At 35.8% G+C, this 14,256-nt stretch overlaps 1 protein-coding gene across 1 annotated transcript; it reads right to left on the bottom strand.

Annotated features, from left to right (window-relative positions):
• Window positions 1-2,304: 2,304 nt before the first annotated feature.
• LOC116177389 (sister chromatid cohesion protein PDS5 homolog B-like) lies at window positions 2,305-13,772 on the bottom strand (the record flags this gene model as incomplete). The annotated part of the gene is given in 4 exon segments (XM_031496361.1): window positions 2,305-3,156; window positions 3,212-3,489; window positions 11,319-13,407; window positions 13,543-13,772. Coding segments are annotated over 3 exon segments (3,210 nt in total), but the record flags the coding sequence as incomplete, so codon positions are not given.
• Between the last annotated feature and the right edge of the window lie 484 nt (window positions 13,773-14,256).

Below are 14,256 nucleotides of genomic sequence, written 5' to 3'. Positions count from 1 at the left end.
GGGGGGGGTTAAAAATTAATTTTATCTCTCATTTTATTTTAAAGGTCTCAACGAAAGGAACCGTTTTCTACCAACTACTGCCCTTCTTTCTGTCTTCTTATCAAAGTACGGGGTGAAGAAGGGGGGAGGGGGGTTGGAACTAGTTTTATCGTTCATGGTACTCTAATGAAAGGTCTCAACGAATGGAATTAATTTCTACCAACCATAGCCCTCCTCCTCGACCTCTTATGATACCTTATACCTTAAGAACGGATTGTCAGAAGAGGGTATTCAAAAAGGGCGATTTTTAATTTAATTTAAATAAATGAATGGCGACATACTGTCTGGCAAAAAAAATAGTAGAATCTAAGTTCTGGAATTAAAACTTCAAGACTTTTTAGAGCTTTCATAAAAAAACTATTAAATTATATGAAATTTCAGTAATGTCAAACGAACACCAATCATATTTCAAAAAATTTATTTTTTTTAGACTTGATCTATTAAAAATTTATTGGTACTTTTTTGTAAAGTTTTTACCACTGCATCTTTGGAATGTTCCTGTTATCGCCATGATTATGTACCTTAATAATGGAACTGATATATATCCGTGAGTCCATGACGAATTCGTCACCATGCTGTAGCATAATTTTTTGATTAATTAAAAATTGGTTTAACAAAAAAGAAACCGAAATCATGATTTTTAATTAAGTAATTTTATTACAATAATGGCGAAAACAAAATGTTTGTGGACCTTTCATTCCAGAAAACTTGTGGTAACTTAACAACTATTGGAAAACACGCAAGACTGCCATGTAACCTAATTTTCGCAATTGTGAACCAGTTTGGCAGTCGTTAGGATTGCGGCGCAGTCCTCACAGTTGTAGCGTCTACTACCTAAAATCAGTCATGCTTAGAAGGAGATGACCATACACCAGCTAGCGTCAGCAGGTCGCGGGTATACCTGTACACAAAAAGTGTAAGCTGCCTAAGGGTACTTATATTGCTGATTAACGCTTGCTTATTTGCTCAGGGCGCCAGATCCACCAAGCACTTGACTCTGCTGATCAGGCAGAGTAAGCTGTTCCAAAATTGCTATGACCCTATATAATAAGTTAAACAAAATGGCGGCAAGGTCGTTTAATCAAAGGAAAATTAATGCGTGTATAATTTGTTGTACAAAATGTAATTACATTGATCGAGGTATGAGATATGCAGTCTACAAAATAGGAAAATCTGTTACTATACGAGCAAAAAGAGAGGTTAATTCGCCTTTACCACTTCACCTACAGTGGTTCATATAACATGCAAAGAATAATTAAGAGCGCTCCTCACGGGTCCTGGGAAACAGCCGGCTATTTATCCGCACCCTGTATAACCCGGTACACATAAATACATAACCTAACGTTTACCTTTACCCAACGAATTCAACCCTGACAAATTGGTGGTGAAAATTGAAACACAAGATTATTACGAATGAGGTGATATGATAATAATTCTACTTCGTGTCTTCTTTAGATGGTAATGTACATAATAAGTGTAATAGATCTGACCTTTGCCTTCGTAGGGGAGGGGTAGTTTCGTAGGTTGGAGTCCGAGGTCTTTTGCTGTCTGCTGGCGTAGTTGAATAAATACGCAGTAGCAAGAAATGCTCCTGATTCCTTGGTGGAACTGTGGAAGGAGTGTGAGTGGTCTAGTCGACAACGAATGCTCGTAGTTAAAGGAAAAAATTAAAACAGCTAGATGGTATGGCTGTTACAACTTGGTACGGTGGTTTTTTTATATGGAAATAAATTCTAATCTAATATTGGCCACAGTGGTGACACATGTGGCCTAAAATTCCGTAAATCCCAAAATATGGGTAAGAAGCAAAATGCTACTAACTGTTAAGCCCCAGAACAAAATACTGCTTCTATTTTGCTACTACCCAACAAATCCGGATAATTCAGAAAATATTTAATTATATTTTACAAATTTGGGTAGTAGTCTCATGGAATCAACGTTCTGATCTGTCTCTCCGCCTAAAATTGTCCACCACCTTTCCTTTATTTAGCAAAAATTCCTGTGTTAAGAAGAAGAAGACGTCCTTGATTGATAGGACATAATTTAGAAAATGGGTAAGTTGGTACCTGGTTTATAGGCAACTGATCTACCATAAGATTTTTGAAAATGTTATGTTACACAGTCCCTGACAAAGACTGCGATTTGCACAATACATGTAACATAAAAGAAAAGAACAGCTGAAATATTTTCAGTTACATACTGAATAGTTAAACACACAATGTTCTTTTTATTAAAAACGGTGAAGATTGGAAAGTATGTACTTACATAGTTCATGGCGTCATCATCAGGGTTGATTGCATCCTTGTGATTCTTCATTCTTTCTATTAAACTTTTATAAAAACCGTAACTAAAATATTCTGTTTTGGTAACTAAAGGTTCGAGAATAAACCACAAACACTGTCTGGCACGAGTAAGATCGTGCACATCATCCCACCGACTTAAAGCTGGATCGTGAGCCAATATCGGTATTGCGAATACAAGCATGTAATCAGGCAATATGTGAGGTAGTTGATTGAACGCCTTATCAACTTGTCCAGTATTCATAGTGAGTGTTTTGACATAGTCTCGTCTTCGATTAATGTCCGTCAACATATAATTACGTATTACATTTCTGATCTTCGACTCTGTTTCGCGACCCGCTAATGCGTAATATCCCATGAAGTCTAACGGCAAACATTTATTTGGTAAACCTCTTCCCAACCCTTTGTGAAGTTTTGCTGCAAATAGTTCCCTCACTTGTTTAACCTCGTCAACCATAAGTTGAGAAAGATTGTAAAACTGTTCGGCAGTATATTGGTCACCGACACCTTTTTGTTCACACACTTTAAGCATCGCACATCCCGCCGCTAATCTAAGCCACGACATCTCTGCTCTTAACAGACGGCCGTACTGAAGTAAATCGCCTTTATGGAGAATGAATGCGTTTAACATCCTAAATGTTTTTTGAGCAGACGCTGTATCTTGTTTCAGTCCAAGCAGCCACCGAGCCATAGCTTTTAATCCCTCCACTTTACATCTCGTTTCTTCAGGTAGATCATCTTCCGAACACCAGGGCTCATTATCGTCGTGGTTAATCTGGTTGTCCCGCGATTCCTTCACCAGTAGTTCCTTGACAATCTGCAAACAAGTAACAAGTACAGCAAATTGCAATAACGCAAACCGTTGCACTCACCTTACGCGACACGATATTTTTTATTTGAACTTTACATCGATCTGGTACATTGAAAGCAATATGACCAAGTGTGACTATAGCAGTTCTGTAGTGAGGCGATTCAGGGCATAAATTTGATTTTATAGTCTCTAAAATTGCAGGAAATAGTGCATCATGAAGTTCTGGCATGTTAATGTATATACACCTAATTGCACCTTTCGCCTGTTTCGGAGTTCCAGTCTCTGCTAAGTCTTTACAGATGGGAGCTAGTCTTTCCATTAAATTTGGAAACTGATCATCTGAAATAAAAAGAATTTTTTAAAAATTAACAGTTTGATTCTTGTTGTAACGGGTGGTCGCTAATTAGAATTAAAAATTATTTGTATTTTGTTCAGTATAGGAAAATTTACACATCTACCGCGAACGCTCGAGCGAACGTAAACAAGAAACGTATTGTGGAAAACGAGCGCGGTGGCCATGAACTATTGAGACCTAAAAGTGTTCTTCCGTTTTGTTTACAGGCAAACACGTGACAAAAATGCATGTTTACTATTGGTTGATATGGTACGTTCGTCGAGGTCATTTGCGGTAAGACATAAGTCCCCTTTCGGTTTTTCTACCGGACGAGAGAGGTGGGAGAGCGAAGGATTCGTACTTGCGTTTGCGAATAGAAACGTACTATTTGGGTGCGTTAAAAATTAGATTCTAAGACGAAATCGTTGAAAAATTACAAAACCAGTGATACTAAAACACCTAGTATTTCATTTGGGAATCAACCTTACATTGTTGCCTCAAAGTTTACAAAGTATTTCTTATGGAAATAATTCCATGGCTGATTATGATGGAAACCACATTCGTTTGTTTATTGTCTCGCATAGTCACCATCGACACCGCCATGGAATTATTGCCATAAGAAATACATTGTAAACTTTGAGGCAACAATGTAAGATTGATTCCCAAATGAAATACTAAGTGTTTAGTACCACTGGTTCTGTAATTTTTTTCTCTATCGAGTGGCTTAAAAATCCAATATGGCGTCCATTTAACATAAGGAAGTTGAATTTTTTTCTACGTTCATTGAATTTATCGAATCTTGCAACTTTTATTTGAAACAAGCTCTCTTTGTTACTAAAATATTTGAACTTTATAAAAATGGCGATTTTCTTTTTTCCAATTAATTATCTATGAAACGAATTATTTTTTTCAAAATATCGCATCGAAATATCCATCAGCATCAAAAACTACACAACTTTGCCAATTTAACCGAATCTGTAATTATAAAAGTAACAAAGATAGCAATGTTATCTTACTCAATTTAAGACACCCGGTATAAATATTATTAACGAGCTCCTAGCGAGTTTATACTTTTGCAATGTGGTACCATCTGTCAGCACGATATCTCGTAAACAAATGGACCGATTACGATGAAATGTTGCAGGTGGATTCTTTATCAAATTTGTAGATCGGAGTTCGTGAATTGGCAATGTAGGCCAAAAAATAAAGAAGGCCCTTTTGACATATACGTTAGTTATAAACCGAATTGCATCAAACTCCACATACCTTAGTCATATAAAACGCAATTCCAAAAATTGAGCCTAATCGATCAGAATTCACAGTGCCCTTTTCGCATCTCGACCATTTATAAACCGAATTGCAAACTTTTTTATTTATGAAGCCAACTTTCTTATTTATAGAGGGATTTAAATGAAATTTGATACATATCCACTTGAAATAAAAGCAAATGTAGCGCCATTTTCCAAATTTTGTTTAGTGTAGGATATGCTGTGCCAACTTTCTTATTTATGGAAGCATTTAGTTGAAATTTCATACATATACACTTTAAATAAAAGCAAAACTAACATCAGGTTTAAAATTTGGCTTTGCACATGCTATAGCCATACCCAAGAGCTCGTTTGCTATATTTGTTTCAGTTATTATTATATTAATCTTGAAACAGTCGATCATTGCGGAAACTAGCGCGAATATTAAAAAATGATATAATTACGCACAGATATCGTGAGCAGTTTTGCGGCATCAGAATCTTGGTTAAAGACAAAAAGACGTAGGCGTCAAAAATTCTAATTTTTTTCAACTTGACATTCTATTTTAATGATCAAACAATTAATCGAAATTGTATCAACAAAAAACAAATCATGGTTTGCGGTAGAACAATATGTACCTACCTCATTTTTCAAATAAATTCAATGTTTTGGCAAAAATATTTCATACATGCGGAATGTCAAAATTTAAAAAAACAGAGGAAACTGAGAAACTTGACTTTTCCAAATATAATAACTTTTTATTGAATACTTATTTTCTCGCTTATTTTACATAGGAAAATAATAAACTTTCATGTGGAACGTTTTTTCCTTACACTTACCATTTTTTGAAGAGCGCAATTTTTGGTGGTTAAATTACCTACCTATTGTGTGGTGCCACTGGCATATTTATCGAATGTAACAGGCCATCAAAAAAGATTTGATGTCGAGTCGCCTTTGAAAGTTCAAGTTAAGATTTCCCATGTAAACAAAATTTCCAAAGGTGACTCGACAGTAACTCTTTTTTGACCGTATAGTCCGAGCGAGAAATTCGGTAAAACGCATTATAAAGGTTCTAACGGCAAATCTTGAGACATTTTGGTGACAAATGTTTTTAGGGTAATTGGACCCTGCTGAATCCGATTTTGCCTGTCACCACCTCGAATTTTGGCTGCTAAGGCCTCAAATCAAGATGGCGGTCAAAATGGCGACTAAAACTCACTTTAACATTTTTTTCTTGTTAAAAACAAAAATATTATGATGATTTTTATGTAGCACATACATTTTGCCACTTAGTACTAGTTTATGAGAAATGAAGCCAAAAAAATTTAAGATGGCGGCTGAAAGAGAGCTCCAAATGCCGCCGCGTTTTGTAGTATTCTTGATTTATTCAACCATTTAAGTGAGCAAAAGAATTATAATTTGTTTACAAAGTGCTTGCTTAAGTGAAAAAGAGGTACAAAAACTTTACTTACACTTTTTCAAAAATGCCGGACAGGATGGCGCTTAGTTTGAGTCTTTGTACAAACTCTGTATAAAAATATAAATCGAAAACAAAACTTAAAAAATAGAAATGAGCAAAACATTAGGCTTTATTCGGATTCGTCACTTGAATCCGAAGATTGCACAAGCTGAGTTTCTAGGCTTTCGTTGTTTTTGCAAACGCTTTTACATTGGCAACTTCTGGTGCATAGCATGCGTTTGCCTTTCGAATTAACAGTTCTCCGGCACTTGCATATGTTAGTTTTGCACCCTTTCTTGCAACCACAATGTACCAAACTTTGGCATGCTTTTGGCACGGCACACCCACAGTCAAAATATTTCGAACTTGGTATATAATAATTGAACCTAGCATGTAGCCAGCAGATTCGCGAATCTGCTGGCTACATCGGTATCGGTAATTTTGCGTGCGTTGCGTCGTAGCCGTGATGGAAGGTCCTAAATTACGCGTGCGTTTCAAACGCTGTATAAACAATATTTTATAAGGATCTTATAAGATAATTATTAATACCTCCCTATAACCCACTCAAAAAGATTTCGATGCTTTAAAATATCATCAAAAGTCATAAAAATATCCGCATTTTGTGTATCATTTTGTTTTATTTTTTTCGCAAATTGTTATTATTAATAATGGTGAGAAGAAAAACTGATTTTAACCTATTTGAATCAACGCCATGTAGAAAATGCAAATTTTTCTTTGCAACTAAAGAAATTAGTTAACACAAGTTTCTACCGTCATTTTGACCACCATCTTTATTTTTTATACGATAGTAATAAATAATGAAACGTATGCACTAGATAAAAATCATGATAATATCTTTGGTTACTACAACAACAAATTTTAAAGTGAGTTTTAGTTGCCATTTCATAATCATAAATTTATTAGTAAGTAGAATTGCAATAGCAATTATTTACACGTCAATAAATAATAAAAAATAGTAGATATTGTTGTGTTATTTTGTTTTAGTTGTAACTTGAAAGAAATTATAGAGCGTCTGGATGTGACAATTTTGTTTAGTTCAATTAATTAACCGGGGGGGTTATTAATAATTTGAGACAAAAAAATTGCGTAAATTTCATGTTATAGTTTTGGTTCAATTTCTTAGAAGTGTTCTGTTTTTATTTTATTCCTAGAATTTTTTTTCGATGTAAATTTCTTTTTAAATTTTATTTGCCGTTAACGAGGTATAGCGCGAAGTAGAGATAAGGTTGTCTTCGCAGAATTGCCGGGCGTACGTGCCGTTTAGCAAGAAGTTGAAAAATCGACGCTTCGCGTGATTGGCGGGCGGGATGTTGAAGAAAGGAGAAGGGCTTTTGGCTTAAATAGAAAATTTTTGAAGAGAGCGGGGCTTTTTGGTCGTTACAAAGCCAACCGGCGCTTCTTCGGTTACGTTATTTTTTGAATTTTGTGGAAGTTTCTTGCGTAGTGGATCCAGGTTTAATTAGAATTTTGTGTCTGCCGTTTTAAGAAGAATTATTGAGAAGTTTAAGAAGTTTGTCGCCGTCCTGTTTTTTTTTTGTTATTTTGCGGAAACACGGAAGTTTTGAATTTGTGGGTACCCGAAGAGAGAAGACGTCGGTGTTTGAGTGTTTGGTTTGCGTGATTGTGTACGGATACCTCTTTTTATCGGAGTACGTTACTCGGACTAATTTTAAAAGTAAGTAGTAATTAGTGGTTTGTTTTGTCTTGTTTTTTTTTGTAATGTTTGAGTAATTTGTTTTTTTTCTTTTTTTGTGTGTGTCATTTATCTGTTTAAAATTGTAACAATTTGTAAAACAGAAATTTACGCAATTTTTTGTCTGAAATTAAACCAGTCATTGCAATCCAGGTTTTGTTTATTAGAGTCAAAGAGAGGTAATTGTCGGCGTCTCTTACTTTGTTTCAAGTTGATTAAATCTGGGGGTAAAGTTTCATATTGGAATTTAAGGATTTGGTTAAGCCACCTATTTATGTCATTGTTGGAATGCTGTAGGGTGGCAGAATCCAGCTGGACCTTGAGATGCGGATAAAAATTTTGTTTTCATTTTAATTACAACTGAGCTAGCTAGAGGTAAAGCGTGGGATTCCCAGAAGTGTAGGTTAGGTCTCACAACAATATATAAATATAACATATAATTGGGCGCCATCTTGATTTGAGGCCTTAGCAGCCGGAATTCGAGGTGGTGACAGGCAAAATTGGATTCAGCAGGGTCCAATTACCCTAAAAGCACTTGTCATCAAAATGTCTCAAGATTTGCCGTTAGAAGTTAAGATCTCAAAATTCTCGCCCGGACTAGTATAGTAGCTATTCATTTGTAATGGTGGGAGGTGAGAACTCACTCAAGTCGTAATAGTGTAAACATTCTTTTAATGCAAAATTGTACACAATTACCGCCGGCATGTTTCTAAAATATTTTTGATCACCAGGGGCGTGCTGTATTCCAGTGGCGTAGCAAACTTGCATTTTTTTTAATGGAACACCCCACATTTTATTACTGATTTGGATAGTACTTGAAAAGTACTTATTTTTTTATGTAACATGTTATACCTCTAACTTTAACGGTTTCGCTGTTATAACCTTTTTTCTTCCAAATTTGACAGTTTTTCAAATTTTTTTTGGAGAGATATTAAATCGCGCAGACGGCTAATGTTTGAACTGAGGCGCAGGTTAAGATCTCTTCCACAATCACATAATTTTGTTAGGTACTTGATCGAAAAAATAAAATTTTTGATTGACCGCTAAATGTCATATTTTTAAAAAATGTCGAATAGCACCCCCCTAAACAAATTATACCAAGTGTGCCATGATAAAACAAAAGATGTTCAATTCTAACAATTAACAGTAAAGTGTCGGCAGTGTATGATTGTTTTTTAATTAACATTGCAAAAATGTTCCAAACTCAAGCAGGAATGGTTGATATAGTGTTTATTCTTAGAGACCGATACCGGAATTGTTTGCTTGCGTCACGAGTGTATAGTAGGAGATATCCTGGCAGCACACATTCAGATCCACACGCGTTTCAAAAGGTGTTGGATAGATTTATAGCTACTGGGAGTGTAAAACGATCAAGGAGAGTTAAACGGGCGCCGGTTTTGGCGGAAGATCATTAATTGGGCAACTGTTGACAATCGTCGTATTAGTGTGCGTGAAATTAGTACTCCCAGTAGTTGTAAATTTATCCAACACCTTTTGAAACTCGTGTGGAGCTGGATGTGTTCTGCCAGGATATCTCCCAGGGTACTCTTGTGACATCAACAAAAAATTCAGGTGACAGTCTCCAAGAATAAACACCTTATCAACCAGTTCTGCTTGAGTTTGGAACATTTTCGAAACGCTGATTAAAAAACAATCATACACTGCCGACACTGTACTGTTAATTGTGAGAATTGAACATCTTTTGTTTTATCATGGCACACTTGGGTTCGGAAAAAAACGTTTTTTTTACAAATTGGCGTTTGGACTTCGTTTTTCTCTGAAATGTTCTTATGGAATGTGCGGTTTTGTTTATATCAGTGGACAATTTGTAGTTTTGGTTACCCAGAGGTATAATTTGTTTAGGGGGGTGCCATTTGAAATTTTTAAAAAATATGACATTTAGCGAAGGTCAATCAAAAATGTTATTTTTCCGATAAAGTACCTAAAAGAAATTATCTGATTGTAGAAGACGTCTTAACCTGTGCGTCAGTTCAAAAATTAGCCGCCTTCGCGATTTAGTTTCTCTAAAAAAAAATTCGAAAAACTGTCAAATTTTGACGAAAAAAGGTTATAACCGCGAAACCGTTAGGGGTACAACATGTTACATAAAAAAGTAAGTACTTTTGAAGTACATTCCAAATCAGTAATAAAATATGGGGTGTTCCATTAAAAAAAATGCAAGTTTGATACGCCTACAGCACGCCCCTGGTGATCAAAAATATTTTAGAAACATGCCGGCGGTAATTGTGTACAATTTTGCTCTAAGATTTTTTTCTGTATCTTTTGTGGTAAAGGAGTTATGATCCGAGGGATCTTGGGTGCTACACCCTGTAAAATAAAGGTATAGCCGAGGGTATAGTTTAAAACTAAACATAAATGGTCTTTAGAGCCAACTTTGAACCATTTGTGCTGGGAAGCTGTTCTGTCAAGAATTTGGCACATTTCACACAAAAAATTATTGCTTGTTCCAAAACTCTAATTACAACATTTATTTTTGCTTTAAAATGCTAGGTTTTCAAATAAATTGAAAACAAAACCTTTCTTGAAACTGTGCTTATTTGATTTTATCTCTCAATTTTGTACTTGTGCAAATATTTGATATTGCAAGACAGATTTTTTAAACAATTTATTCAACCTCGCATTTTAAAGAAGAGTTTTCGGACAAGCAGGACTGTTTATAAAGAATAACTTTTTTTCGTAAAACTAATAAAGATTTCCATATGTTGCCACACAGTGTATGTAGAACTAGAGAGAGTGCACATAGAATTTCAATAACAAATTCTAACTTTTGAAAATTTAAGGTTCGGTTCATCTTTTATTATCATAATTTCTGAATGTAAATTTGCGAGATCTCGCCCTACTCAACAAGAAAATGAGTGTTCTGGACTGTGGTTATTTGAAGTAAGTAAATTAAACAAACCTTTTTCTAAAACCCATCTAGTACTGTACAACTATTATAGAAGTGGGAAGGGGTTGCGATACGAAATTGGAACTGTAAAATTTTAATTCTGCCTATACAAAAAATAATAATATATTATGATAGTGTTCTGATTTTTGAACATTTAAATTTTGTAACACTACTTATGATCATAATTTTTGAGGATCAACTTTCTGGCCTTTTTTAAAACGTACTTATCTAGAACTCTAGAACTATTGTTGGTGCAAATAGTATAACACACCTCAGACAGACAAATAATAAGTATGCATTTTTTTTTTAATTTCACTAAAATGTCTTAAAACAAAATTCTATTTCTTCTTAAAATCTCTAGACATTTGTGTCAAAAGATCTGTTGATTATAAATATGGGACTAATTACCTGCTGATCAACATTAATAAAATATGAGTAGAATATAAAATTCCTGATCCCAGAGTAGTACAGTAAAATATGGGAGAGTTCTTAGTAGTTATACTTACATAAACATTTGTACTTTCCCAGAAATGTAAAAACGGACAGTACTAAAGGTGCAATGTTTTCGTCCTCCAAATGTAATAATTCCAACAGTTGCTCGATGACATCCGCATGATGAAAATGGGAGGGAAATACACAACTCAGCATAACTAGCAGCTTAAGACCACGATCACCAGCAGTGGCCGGATGTAAACCGACTTCTTCCAAAGTATTACCACCACGTAAACAGTCTTCTACGTACCCAATTAATATGTGTATAGCTTCATGATCTACCATCACCGAGCTCACTCTTTCCAGCAACATTTTGACAGTGTTATAATACAAATTTGTCATGACAGGCTGGCCTAGTTTCTTTAAAACAACTGCGGTGGCGTCAGAACATTCTTGACAACTAACAGACGGTCTCGCCACCATTTCCATGCTTTCTAATAAAGCCGAATCTCTTCTTAGGTGACCACTAAATTTTGTTAGGAACTCGTGAGCTTTTACCGGCTCCGGAAGGCACCTGGACAATGCCTGAACCTTAATCGCCAATTCTTTTTGTATGTCCGCCGATACAGATCGATGATGTAATTCTAGCCATTCCAGTACAAGTTTACGTACACACAATTGATTTCGTTGCAACTCCATGAAGGCCTTAGTCGCGTGTTCGTCTACCGTTCCCAAAAGATGGTAGAGCTTTCGCATGCGCTCCGAAGTGCTCAACTGATACGGAACCAAACAAGTGTTTAAAAGTCTTTCGACCAACAGCCGATCCTCCATACCGGCCATATAATAACCGTGTAAAATTTTATCTTTAATCCAAGTGACAGCCTTCTTAGTTGCATTTGGCACATCCGGATCATTCAGATGCTTACGGTAGATCATCGCGAGACCGGACATCGCTTCCTTACGTATTTTAAACTTCTTATCTAACGTACGCTCCTTCACAAACTCTAATAAGTCTTCCGAATCCGATACGACTTGAAAATCTCGACGGGCCGTTGTAACTATAGCCATAACCACTTCGTATCTTACATTTTCATCGCCATCGTGCTGACGTAACTTTAATGTGTCAGTTATATCTTTACGCAAGTCGGGATGATTGAGTAGAAAATGCATGGAATACTGAACGCATTTCGTTCTAATCGCCACGGATATATCATTGAAACGTCCAAGAAATGCGCACCATAGTGTCGTGTGCTGTTTTGCGAGCTGCGAGTCTTTTTCACTGAACATTCTTGCTAACAACGCGACCGCTCCTAATCTTTCACTTTCCGATGCACTTTTTAATTTACACTCCAGTTGAGGTAGTACGGCTTCTAAAACTTGTGGGCAGATGTGATTCAGCTCGTAGATTAAATCGTAAACCTTCCCACAAATTTGAATATTTTTTACATCCTTGCCTAATATCAAAACATGATTAAAAAACGATTGTATATAAGGTTCTAAAGTATCCGAAGTTTTAATTATTAATTCCTTCGCCAGCAAATAAGCATTTTTGCGTTGTGTCTTATTAGGTTCCACCACGTTCATCAAAACGATGTCTAAAAGTTCATTACTGACCATATCACTTTCAGTAATAAGAGGCGATAACACATCCAGCATAAAGCTCTTAACACGACCGGAATGCTCGTCGTTCACAATTTTAAACATAAGATGAAATAGAGCGCAAAATATTTCTTGACAGTCTTCCAACTCGAAACACATATTAAACGATTTAACATACGCCAAATTTTCTAACAAGTAAAAGTACCTCTTGAAAGCTGCGTCTTTTGGATCTTTTAAACCGGAAAGCTGAGTTATGAGAAATAGGAAAATGGTTTTCACTTGATCCGAATCCTTGTAAGGTGCTTCCGGAGCATACACTCTTAATACATCGGCGATGCAGCATGCAATTAGTAGTTGAACATCACGAGACGGATGATTTAAAAATTGATCGTCAGCCAAATGTATTGCCAAAGGAATGTACTGTTGATAAGCTCCCTCATCTTGTCCCATCGCTTGTAACGTGTGAGCCAATGTCTTAAGCCGCCTAATCAACTCATCGGCCCCCAAGTCGTCACTTATCGGTCGGCACCCAGGTGGATACGTAATTTCAGACATGATGGGTGTCTGCATCACAAAATCAGAGCATTAGATTTGAATAATTCTAACCTAAATTGCGGAAAGCCAAAATAATGCAACTACGCATATTTTGTTACCAAGAAATGCTTTACTGGCATAAAGTAAATAAAAGACGCTTATTACCTGATTTCACTGGGTGAATTCAGATGTATGGTATAAAAGTAGATTTAAAATAACATTTAAGTTATTGTTTTTATCACATCAAACCACCAAACAAAGTTGTCTTACACCTCAAACCATAAAAATATAACGTTTAAAAAAAATCTGATCGGTATTTATTTCAGTTTTACGTTTTCAATGACCGGAGAAATAACTATAAACAACGCGTAACAAAACGACATTTCTGTATTATATCGACGGTAACTTTTCGAATACCAACCTTGATTTCACATGGTAAGGGATGCCAACCTTCTTGTTCGAGCTTTATTACCAAAATTGAAACAGATTTACCGCACTTTCTTTAAAAATTCATTTTCTGCGTATTTTTTCTAAAACTAACAGCATTGTAAATAAAAGCTATATCTGACGAAATTCTACGCGTACAGATAGGAGTTTGGGATCTCAGCAATGAGACCAAATTTTGAAATTTAACATCCACAGGATGGACAAAAAGAATGAATGCGATTCGTCGATTAGTTTTGTCGGTGCAGTGCGTGTTGCATGTGTATACTTAATGCATCATAATCGATGCGACGATTTGATTCGAATGCGATGCACGGAATGGATTCTAGACCAATGCTAACAAATCACGCACCCGGCATCAAACAATGTTGATGCGTAGATGCGTCAATTCGTAGATTCGTACACTTTCCTTTGATGATTCGTTGAAAAACCGAC

This window comes from Photinus pyralis, unplaced genomic scaffold, assembly GCF_008802855.1.
Source record: "Photinus pyralis isolate 1611_PpyrPB1 unplaced genomic scaffold, Ppyr1.3 Ppyr1.4_LG1, whole genome shotgun sequence".
NCBI classification, from domain to species: Eukaryota; Metazoa; Arthropoda; class Insecta; order Coleoptera; family Lampyridae; genus Photinus; species Photinus pyralis.
Note: the sequence above shows the minus strand (reverse complement) of the source record. Positions and strands in the feature narration are given on the sequence as shown.